At 33.5% G+C, this 12,852-nt stretch overlaps 1 protein-coding gene across 1 annotated transcript in view; it reads right to left on the bottom strand.

The window, feature by feature from the left end:
* Nucleotides 1–12,852, bottom strand: part of LOC111002805 (alpha-tocopherol transfer protein) — a 26,940-nt gene extending 14,088 nt beyond the window's left edge. Inside the window, exon 1 of the mRNA XM_022273047.2 lies at nt 12,620–12,852. Coding sequence (XP_022128739.2) covers nt 12,620–12,674 — 55 coding nt within the window. The 5' untranslated portion in view covers nt 12,675–12,852. The remainder of the gene's footprint in view (nt 1–12,619) is intronic.

Here is a 12,852-nt window from a genome sequence, read left to right as displayed (position 1 = left end):
AGTTGTGTTAAATACATTTATAATATATGAAAAAAAGTATACTTTTTTATGAATATTTAAATTACATTACGTAATATAAGTCGGCTTGCGTTGCGGAAAAAATATTTTGTAGCAGTAGATACTTTGAAGACTCGATAGATCATAGCATTAGATTTAAAAAAAATATCGGTAATAACATTAGTGGTTAATGCTGCGTGTTTTATATTTATCACCGCTCATTGTTTTGTATGAGTAATAAAACAACGGAAAGTTTATGATATTGTCCGTATTACTAGATAGATATGTTGGTAATACGATAGTAATGTTTTCAATTTAAATTTATTTTATGGTCGTACAACACACACAAAAACTGCTTTCAGAATTCCCAACTAAATAAATAAGAGATATATTTATTGTAATAAATTATTAATTATTTTTTATTTGTCATTAAAGGTTTTACACCTGGGTGATGGATCCAGGTTTTGACTCTTGTAGAGTGGAGTCAAATAAGCATAAGATTTATGCGGAGTATTTATGAATGAAAACTCAACCTTTACTCTTCAAAGTGCTTTGGAACTCCTTACCTCCTGATATCGGACGAGCTAGAGATATTTTAAAATCTTCTTTCTTATTTATATTAATTTACACTTATTAACCTATTAAGATTAGATATTATATTTTTGTTAATATTAATAATTTTTATTTCTTAGATTTTAGTTTATTTTACTTATAGTTCAATCAATCAAAATATCTTTATTCATATAGGTAAACAAGTACACTTAATTAATGAAACGAAGAGTAAATAAATAACCCCACCAGTTTTTAAAAGTATAGATTTTACAATCTTGTAATGACTACAACTACATAGCATCATAAGGGTATATGTAGTAGGGTGAGCTGTGTCCTCACTAAAGTCGGGTTACCAGAGAAATAACACTAGCTTAACTTCAGAAGCTATCAGAATCTTTTAGATAGGGTTTATACCAATTCATCATAACAGGTAAAAACTATACCGTCCGATGTTTTTAACATTTTACAACTTATTACTTACTAAGCAGCGGAAAAGAGGAATACAATTTAGAAGGTGGATATAGCAAACTAGGGAAATAGCTGGTAGGGCCATTGCAGAGAGTGGGACAATGCAAACAGGAGTAGCTGGATTTGTAGGAGACCTAGTGTCAAGATAGGAATATAAATATGTTTAAGTGCATTGGAAATGAAAGGCTATTAATATTATTATTATTTTGTAATACCAAGCTTGTCACGGCCAAAGAAATCTCAATACAGCTATATAAAAACTGTCATTGTTACGAAACCAGACTTGTTAGCAATTTATGCTAATAAAGTTGTGAAACTCTTCTAAGGTGAAGCTAAGATTTTAAAAATGTATATCATTGTGGGTGTAATCGACATTCTAACTGCCTTAAAGACTTAGCTGTACTCATATGTATTATTTATGACGAGATCTAGAGAAGTATGAATCCGGAATATTCAGGTATAACGTTAAATATCTAAGCACCACTGACATATCTAGAATTATTTTCAGAATGGGCATGTACTGGTTCTGGCTTATTATACACGATCATACCCTTGATTTTGGTTCCTTTATAGTAGTCTCCTAGGTGGAGGCGGTATCAGATATGAGTCACACAAGCGCTATTCACAAACTTGAGATATTTCCTAGCCATGACCCCGGAGCTAGCAATTTTCTCGTTTAACGTATAACCATCGTAATACATCGAGAATACGTTGCCAAAGAGAATTTTTTTAAAGATTTTTTAGTTTTAACATAAAACTACTACAGTTTTATGTTTTAAATTTATATATTAAATAGATGATACGAATATAATATTTATACCATAAAATGGCCTAGGTTTGGCCCGATGGACATCTCTATGTACTAATCACTATAACAGTAGTATTTGTGTGGGTGTTTGTGCAAAATACCTAATGACCCATTTTCTTTATCAACATTATGTGTCGGTTGTCGGGGACGTTTAAAATGATATTCTATTAAAACACAAATTGCTTTCACATATGTATAGTTATACAAATGTTAAGTTACATCTATCTCTATATCTTTAGTAATAGGTGTGAGCGAGGGGTGCCAAAATTCAATCCTTGCAGCAACTATATTTGTCTATTTTTGTGTTTTTAAATGCGCATGCGGTGAAGGAAAAAATCATATAGGACAGGACGTAGACTTAGGGAGAAGGATAGTAAGTAAATGGGCACATAGATATATGTATGTTATAGCGCCACTGGATTTTCAATGTACATTAGATATCTAAAATGCCTTATAACAACCCCAGAAGATTCAAGAACCTTACAAACAGTGACCAAGTCACGAATGTCGTGTCAGCCAAATATAATTAGGCACGCGCAAGAGATATGCAAGATAAAGATTGAGAAACTACGATATCAATTATAATTGATAACGAATACTTTTACATAATTCTTATTGATAAGGAAAGTAATTGATAACCATGATTATTATTTGAACGTGAGAGACGTGATGTTTTCAATAAATCTGATCTATTGTTCAATACGGATATCTCTTTTTAATGATTAATATATAAAAGGATGTGTTGTTTTGTGAGTTGAAGAGAATCACAATAGCAAACAAGTTTTACTTATGTTTTATAGACAAAATTTCATACGATATTACAATGAAAAACACAACATAGATATAACTCCAAATTGTATTGTTTTATTTAGGTAGGTACTGTATCAAAACATACCTTATGTACGAATATTATTACTTAATAATGATATTATTTTTTATGAACATTCACAGATCATAAATCATTCTTCATTTTGTAGCTATTTTTTTTTTTTTTTTTTTTTAATTATGGCCCGCACGGTTTGTGCATTGTGGCCCAGGGTCAAAACAGGGAAACGGGTAAAAAAATAAATGTATCGGATGAAACGGAATTAAGGAAAGGAAAATAATCTATAAAATAAAAGATCAATTCTTATAGAGATAGATATAAAAGGAGTGTAAGAAAAGATATTTACATATATACACATTCATAAGATCTAAATTTTTATATCATTACTTAAGATAAAAGCTGCTAAAAGTTTATATATATGTGGGTCCATTGTTGAAAGTAAACAGGATATGGATGAAGGGAAAGGAATTTGAAGGGAAATGAGACCGTCGATAAGAGCCGACCGTTCGCGCCGAGAACAAACAAAAATGATGTGATTCAAATCAGCTTCAGCATATCCACATTCGCACGTAGGGTTGTCAATAATATTAAACTTAGCAAGGTGAGCTGGGGTGCAGACGTGTCCCAGACGCATACGAGACAGTATTGTTGTAACTCTTTTACCGAATCTCAGTCTCCAAAACCAGGGCTTAATGGGTATAGAAGGTTGAATAGCACGATAATGGCGACCTTTTGAACGATCTTGATTCCAGGATTCAGTCCAGGAATCCCGGAGATAGATCCCAGAAAGAGTCATCAAGTCATGCGCATAGTTTCCAAAAATATCCACATCTCCACTATCCACTGCCTCATTGGCAATACGGTCGGCTTTTTCGTTTCCAGATATTCCACAGTGACCAGGAATCCATGCAAATGATACGGAATAGTTTTCTTTCAAACATTTCAATAGTAAGTTTCTAATTTCGGAAATGACAGGGAATTGATAATGTGATCCAAATGGGAACCGGGCTAGGGCATTTAAAGAACTAAGTGAATCTGTAAAAATTACAGTTTTTTGAAGTTTCAGTAGAAGGATGTATTCTATAGCTTTGAATAGGCCAATACATTCGCCAGTGAACACGGAAGATTCAGGAGGGAGTTTAGTTTTTTGGACAATATTGTAGTTAGAATGTATTACACTAACACCTACACATCCATCACTGGAATGTTTAGATGCATCTGTGAATATTCGATGCCATTGTGGCCACTTAGTGTCAACAATATAATTAAATGTAAACTTTTGGTTTTTCTCAATTTTAACAAGACCTATGCTTGTATGTATATCAGGAGAGATTATAAGGGAATCGTAACTATATTTGAACAAAGGATTGGAAGTCGCTTGGTGAGTAGGAGCCTTAAGAGAAGTAAATCTTGTGTAACTTGTAACCAAACATGGTGTGCGTTTGTTTTTCCAAAATTGAGAAGTGTGGATTATATATGTCAGGGATGTCAGTTTAGGTGTAAGGATATGGTTACTAAATTGCATACAGCGGAAAAGGAATTTATCAGATAGAAATTGTCGGCGTAAGTTTAATGGTGGCTCTACACATTCGGTTCTCATACAATTGATTGGGCTTGACTTCATAGCTCCTAAGACTATTCTCATTGCTTTTGCTTGATCCAATTTTTTGAAAGCAGAAACATTTCCTGGTTCTAACAGGAAAGTACCGTAATCCATTACACTTCTGATTATGGCGTTGTAAATCAGTTTTAAGGAGTGTGAATGCGCTCCCCACCAGATGCCCGATAAACATCTAAGAATATTTAAATTTCGTTCACATCTCGCTGTTACATACTCACAGTGGGATACACCGGTGAGCTTAGAATCTAGAATTACCCCCAAGAATTTGACATTATTAGTTGAGGGAATCAAAACATTATCAAACTTTACCTGGATCGGGGGAGGCTTACGCATTCTGGAAAACAACACAACCCTGCTCTTGGATACAGATATGTCTAGACCATTCGAAGTCAGCCATGAGTTTAAAAATGAAAGGGAAGATGTTAGAATTTGACAATTATTTTCAATTGATTTGCCCGATTTGTATATAAGAAGATCGTCTGCATATTGTAGTACGTTTGTTGATGCCTGCAATGATGTTTCTAAATCATACGTATAGATGTTATAGAGCAAAGGACTGAGTACAGAACCCTGTGGTAATCCTTTCCATACGGTCCGAGATAGTTTGACATCTTCAATAAATAAATTTATGTATCTTTCACTGAGCATATCTATAATAAAGTTTGTTAGAATTGGTGGTACGTTTAAGCATAACAGTTTTTCCCTGAGAACCGAAATAAGAACATTGTCATAAGCTGAGCTTATATCTAAGAAAGTAGCTACTACTGACTCATTGTTTGAAAATGCTAATCTTATGTCTGTAGTGAATATTGCTAAGCTATCCATTGTGCTTCTACTTTTTCTAAAACCGAATTGGGTCGTTGCTAACAGATTTTTACTCTCTAAAAACCATTCTAAACGGATTTTTACTAGGTGTTCTGCTATTTTCATTAAAACAGAAGAAAGGACAATGGGTCTGTAAGAAGAAGGATCATCGGTTGGCTTATTGTCTTTTAAAATAGGTATAATTGATTGAGTGATCCAAGACTTGGGAATGCACCCAGAAATCATAATGGAATTTATAATATTTAAGTACAGAATCAGCACACGGTCCGAAAGGTTTTTCAAAAAAGAATATGGAATCCCATCTTCTCCTGGAGTAGAGTCTTTTACCTTATTAAGCACACCTTTAAGTTCGATCAAAGAAAACGGAGCGTTTATTCCACTTAGGTCATCAAAAATGTAAGCAGGAATAGATAATGGAGGATATCTCTGTTCCGGTACAGAAGGGGGAGCAAGATGATCCATAAACTGATCAGCTAGAGTTTTCGGTAATTTAGAAGAAGGAGAATTATTATATGCAGATCTAAATCTACGAATATTACGCCAGACCTCTGACGGGCTGACATCTGGACTAATGGAGGCACAAAATGATTGCCAACCATCGTATTTCTTTTTCTTAAACAATTTTTTAGTTCTACGGGCAGATTCTAAATATAACTCGAAATTTTCTTCTGACATATGCTCGCAGTATTTTTTTTCAGCCTGTTTTCTTTCTTTTATTGCAGCTGTACATTCATGATCCCACCAGGGAGGTGAAGGAATTTGCGATCGGATCTTAGTTTTAGTGCAAAAAGATTCATCGGCAGCTTCAATCAAAACCTGAGAAAGAATTTCTGCGGAGATCTGGCTACCTTCTTGAGAATAAGTATTAGTTTTCTGCTCTACTATTTGGTTGAATAATTTCCAGTCTGCGTTGTTTAATCTGTATTTAAAACGAGGAGAGCGATTGGTTTTGATAGGTTTGTATGAAGGAAAAGTAATAACAAGTGGAAAGTGGTCACTACCATACGAAGATGCTAGAGGGTGCCAGTCCAAAGTTGAAGCTAAATCAGGTGAACATAAAGATAGATCAGGCGCACTTGCACCTTCGCGTGGACCAGTAACACGAGTTGGCAGCCCAGTGTTTAAGATACATATACCATGAGAATCTATAATATCTAATAATTGATCTCCATAATAGTTGGAAGAAGTGCTTCCCCAAGATTGATGTTGGCAATTAAAATCACCTAGGACTAAGAAAGGCCTTGGGAGGATGGAGAACAGTTGATTAAGATGAGAAAAAATATTTACATTAGGACGAGAAAAATAAATAGATACTATACAAATTTTATTTACAATAGCAGCAATGACTGACAAGTCATCACCGAATGAGGGAAGTGGAAATAAGGAATAGGGGAGATTATTTTTAATGACTATGGCAACACCGCCATAGCCGTCAGGTCTGTCCTGTCGGATAATAACATAACCTGGAATTCGAAATGTCAATTCCGGGCGAAGCCATGTTTCCGACAGAGTTGAGACAAAAGGTTCAAATTTATTATGCAAATAGATTAAATCGTTTTTATTGCCGATTGCGCTTCTGCAGTTCCACTGGATTATTTGTTCGCGTTCGGGACGCATAAGTGGATTTTAATTGAGTTAAGGAAGCAAGTGTTGGGCGGCGTTGTTCGGTTACATTGTTGTCAGAGTTAGAAATGGATTTTATTTCAGTCAAAAGTTGGATAACATCAGAGATTGAGAACATTGTTTCATTATTGTTGTCGTTACTGTTTATTAAAGCGACCCCGTTAGGAGAAGCTGGAGCATCATAGTCCTTTATTAAACTGAAGTGTTCTGTTTTGTTATACCCCAGTCGTTTTAGTTTGGGGGTTGTTGGTTTAACAAATATGTTTTTCTTATAAGATCTACTATACGACGGAATCGAGGAAGAGGAAGGCGATACAGATGGCACAGGAGAATTAGGAGAATTATGCATGTTTGAAAACTTTACTATTTCAGCAAAAGATTTTGACACAGGATCATACACTTTGTTTGCTTCTGCATAAGATACACATTTCTGAGCCATATATAATTTAATTTTAGTCTGTCGTTCATATTCTGGACATTTCCTGTTTGTAGCAAAGTGTAGACCTGAACACAGACAGCAAGATGCTGCATCATCTTGTATGTTGCATGTGTCCCCAGTATGGCCTTGGCCACACTTGTAACATCGGGGTCGAGAGTTACAATTGGACTTAGTATGACCAAATCGGCAACAAGAATAACACTGAATAGTGGGGTATGAATAAAGTTCCACGGGTAGGGCATTGTAGCATACAAACACATGTTTTGGTAGAGCTTGGCCATCAAAAGTTATAACAACAGTCTGTGATGGCTTTCACTCAGGTGGGGAGCTGTTACGCACTTTATAATTTAGGCGTCTAATTTTTATTATTCCTCCGCTGCCTACAGGTAAGGAGATATTGTCTAATATATCTTCAGGAGACCATTCTGCGGGAATACCTCGCACAAGCCCCATTCGAGTCACATTAAATGAAGGAATAAAAGCTTTAAAATTATTAATTGTCAGGCAAGGGTTATTAACAAATTCATTTGCAAATTTGTGGTCTGAAAATGATAGGGAAATTCGGTTTCTGCCTATCCTTTTAATGCTACCATTAATAATGTTTTTAAATGAATTTTTCTTTAGGAAATACCCAAATTGGACTGGGTGTAGGGAGGCGATGCCAGTATCTGAAGAAACTTTTTGCACATGAACTACAAACGGCCCTATGTCATAGGCCTCATAAAACGATCTGCCAGTAGGATTTTTTGGAGACTGAGAACAATCTGATGGGGGGTGTTGTTGGATATTAACAGTTACACTTGTTTTATGTGCTGTGTCACCTTTTTGCTGAAAACTATCTATATCGTTAGCGTTCTTAATCTCAGTACATAATGAGGGAAATTCAATATCCGGTATTTGGCACGAACAATCAGTCTCTTTTTGCTTGTTACGACGCGTCGGGTCAAATCTTTTTTTCCTCTTATTACAATGTTTGCAAATTTTACCTAATCTCATTCTTTTACGGTCACTCCGTTGATCCGCATCTGTGTCTACACTGGACTCGTCCAGTTTAGAAAATCTATTTTCTACTACAACATTACATGCAACCTCGGGGGGCGAGCCCCCGATATCCGGGGGCTCGTTCATTTTTTCGCCTGATTCCAGGCCTTGAGGAAAAAGTATAAAAACTTACCAAATATTGAAGAATATATACACAAATTAAAAAAATAAACAATTAAGTTAAACTACTACATACAATTATATACAAATTGATCTTTTATATCAATTAAATTAAATTTATAAATTTTACTAAAAAACAAAACTCCCGCCACGACCAACGTTTCCCGCCTTTTCCCTTTGTAGCTATTACGATGCTTGAACGGTAAAAGAATGTGGAAATGTCAAACTGTAATTTTTTTTTAATCTGTATTTTTGTATCGTCGTTTTGTGACACTTGTGTGTATTTTATATATTTATTTATAACTGTAAATTCTTATTTTTTAATAAAGTTATTATATTAATTCTTATAACTATTAAAATAGTATATGAATTAAATCGGTAAAGTCCTCCTTAATTTCTTTGAAAATTTTTGTTAATATTAATAGAATTTGTTGTTGAATTTTATTGGTTGATTTATCAATATTAATTAGTTTTTTCTATAGGCTTAGGTTACTTTTGTCTCATTACAATACACCAATTATGAACAGCTGTGTCAACTTAATTAGAACAAAAAGCAATGTCTTATTACTATTCTTGTTTTTTGTTGACTATAATTTCTCGGTCGGTCATTGACATTTGACTGTATTTCGGAAATAGATGCTCCCATTACTTATCGGTGTCGGACATATGTTATTGATAACGGTTAATAAAATTTACTATTTAATATTTATTTATTTATTTAATTATAAGTAATCTAACAGCTTACTTAATACATATTATTATACAAAATACTAATACAATACACAAAACCAAAATAGGTAACACAGATTAACTAATAATACGACTATAATAGTATCAATGTACATATTCATGAATAATTGAAACAAGAACTTATTCAATTATGTTTTTGTAGGAAATATAACAAAGTACCTAATTAAAGAGATTTTGGCTAGTAGTTTAATTTTTAGCCAGCAGCCTGGTTGTTGATTGAATGATTCTAAAACCGGACATCTTGTGTATCCATATGTCCATTAATAGTTTTTTTTCTATCTGCGTAAATAACATCGTACTAAATAACGAAATTTTCAGCTTCAGATTTGTCCAGAATCAGTTCAAAACCAAATCAAATCGAAACCAAAACTTAATTTTATTACTCAAAAAAAAAAAACATAAATTCTAGTCTTCTGTTACAATGATAGATTAAATATTGTTACATTTAAAGACTGTATATCTTAAGAAATAAAACGATCTGAATCATTAATATGCGTCACAGTATTTAACCTCTACTCCCGAGCATTATATTGAACTAAATTATGTATGCTCAAGCGCACATTACAGTTCATTTTATACAAAATATGCATTTGTTTATATTTAGAAAACAATGAGTAAAATTGTTCTCTATACTAAAACTTTTAATTCGATTCCAGATTTGACAATTTCAGTGTTGCAACGTTATGAAAAGTATTAAATAGTGGCGTTGCGATATTATTCGATACGGAAATGGAATATTTCCGGATCGATTCATCTGGTTTATGGTAGTATATTTAAAGAACTACTACTTTAATAGAAACTAAGTAGATCAGGAATTTCAATATTTCTCAACGGATAATTTAGTTATGACGATTCATTTTATTAAGGATCATTACTTTTTCAGTAGCAGTGAAAGCTTTTCGTGGTGTTTTTTTCTTTGGGACAAGAAAATATCCACGTCTTTTTGTGATGTACTTGGCTGAGGAAAATCAAAGCAAGTAGATTCACTCAAAGTTCACAAAAAAACTATAAATAGTATTTCAATTTCAAAAAAATGATTTAAATACGTTACACTAGATATTTTTTCATGCCCATAATAATCGACCACGTAACCTTTGGTAACTTATATGGATACAATAAACAATATTGATCTAAATTATAAGGTATAAGGAAAACTATAATTTACATTTGATGCCAAGGATCATAGACGATTTAAAAACGCTTATAAATCCGGTTCAATATATTTTTTTAACATAGTAAAATTGTCAGAGATTACATGTGTAGTGGTAAAAAATTTCTCGCATCACCAAAAGTTTTGTGGATGAGACGCATTCTGTAAGTAGTTTATTCGACTTAAATATAGAACCTGTTTTACAATATTGCAGGCTTGATCAACGTAAGAATTAGGCCGACATAACGGAGGAAAATATTTAGTAAAAATTAAAAATATTGTATTTTTTTTAAAGTAAAGTAAATACAGGCAAGCTCATCTGATGTTAAATGTTACCGCCGCTCACATTGTCAGAGCGCTCGCAAGTGTGTTGCCGGCCTTTGTTATGTTGGTATTCTTCTTCTATATTATTAATATGTATATACGGCAGTTGCCTTATTAAGTTCAGTTTTTATATTGTATTGTAACGAAGTGTCAATAAATACATAAAATATGTATATGTATAGATTAAAAAAAATAAACCTTAAAGTATATCATCATATATAGCCAAAATCGTATAATCAAAATAACGATTAACTTACACAAAGAGCATTGTTCATATAAACAAAGGATTATACTAACCTTACCTTTGTGCAAAGGCGAAATTAATTTCGTGTTAAGATCAATTATAACTTATAACTTAATTAATCTATTAATCTATCTATATCCTTTGTCTGTGGTTATTGGTTTATATTTTTCATCATACATTATTGTGAGGCCAATATGAAATTGCCACGGCTTCGTCGTTTTTCAAAGTTTATATCTAAGGGCGTGCATCCAGTCTTTTCTGTCTTATTTCTCTATCAATCTCTTGTATTTTATTTCTTAACGATTCCCACTTAATGTCTATTCTGTGTTATGTTATAATTTATGACTAACGGTTAACGTAATTATCAAAAGTTGATTTCGAGACCTCAGCAGCCGTTGCACATACATTTTGTAATGAATATTCTTACATAACACACATTAATGTAGGAATAATATTCATACCTAGATATAAATATGTTGCGTGCGTAGGCTCGTAATCATGTTATTTTAATGTGAAGCTTATTATTTTTAATCAGTAACACGACTTCCGGGGGTTAGGACTAGACCATTCTGGGGCCGCCATTTTTTTGGAATGGAATCACGATGTTGGCCTGAAGAGGCTTTTCAGCTCAGTTCGGGCTGTCTTGGCAAGAGTGGGCGAATGGGCCTGCTTCCCGCGACTAGCCAAGGGCGTCTCCTGTGGGACTCGGACCCAGATTTGGGTCGTCGCGGGGTGGTCAATCGCCTGAAGGGCAGGACGGAAGCTCATTGGAGTGAGCGAAGTACGCAGTAAAGGCCTTTCCTGGTGAAGGCTGTTTTTGACCCTAATCAGATATTTAATATTAATTGCAGCGCGCGCGGGCGGCTTTTAATTTATCTTTTGTTACGGTGATTGGATCATCCATCCGTTAGTATAATATGTCGCGGCCTACTTCGGGCCTTTTTTGTCGGGAGGGGTGGGGCATATTCGACCCATCGGGCCCAAAAATTTGATTTTCTTAATGGACAGGTTGGTTTTATACTTTTTAGCTTTCTGTGCTAAACACACGTACGGACTAAATTGTGCTAGTCTTTCATTTACCTAGTAGCACCTAATTATACATGACAAACTATATTTAAAGTAGGTAAGTACGAAGTATGAAGAAATTATTAAAATAAGTCCGAAGTCTGATAAATTTTACGTTAAATTTTTTTTTCTAAGGTTTTTATCATTAGATTTTATACCTTATTGTATTGAATAGACTGAGTGAAAAAAATCAGGCAGTATCTATCAAACTGCCTGATTTTTTATACGTTTTTATATAGGGTTTGAATCAACAGTTTAATTGTTAACGGTGTTAACGTAAATTAATAATCCCCGTAAGTATAGTTTTTTACTTAACAAAATGTTAAAAAAAACTAAAAAAAAACGAAATATGAGAGAGTTTATTACATTTGTAATTAACAAAAATATTATAAGAACTTTACTTATATGTAGGTAACAACTAAATATAATAGATGAAAAATTTCATAGACTCTTAAAACTTTTCATCAATAATAAGGCTCTTAATTTGTGTATAAAAAATGGGTGAATATTTCAGAATGTTCATAGAATTAACAAAATAATTATAATCAATTACTAAACAATACTCCACTTCTCATTTATGAGCATACAATAAACACTTTCTTGGATAAATTCGTGAAATTATCACATTGGAACATTTAATTTTATGTTAAAAATAATTATTAACAATATTATAACTATATCGTCAAAATATAGTGTTATGCCATAACTCCATTTTCTTATAGAAATCTCAGAATCAATACAAAACGTTATCAAAATAAAGACTTACTGTCTGGTGTCACTTCATTTAGAATGACTCTCGTGATAACTTCCGATTCTGGCATGTTGTCCAAATAAAAAACTTAGATTATACACTCGCGGCACAAATATTATTAGAGGTCTTTATTTGGAGTTTGAAACGTGTGACCTCAGATATATCGCGACCGTTACTGACTGGTTCACTACGCGCATACTCTCTCAATACTACGCGGAACTGCGCTTTTGATTCAGTGCTTCCACGCG

Source organism: Pieris rapae, chromosome 12 (genome assembly GCF_905147795.1).
Source record: "Pieris rapae chromosome 12, ilPieRapa1.1, whole genome shotgun sequence".
Taxonomy (NCBI): domain Eukaryota; kingdom Metazoa; phylum Arthropoda; class Insecta; order Lepidoptera; family Pieridae; genus Pieris; species Pieris rapae.
This window is presented reverse-complemented; position numbering and strand designations above follow the sequence as displayed.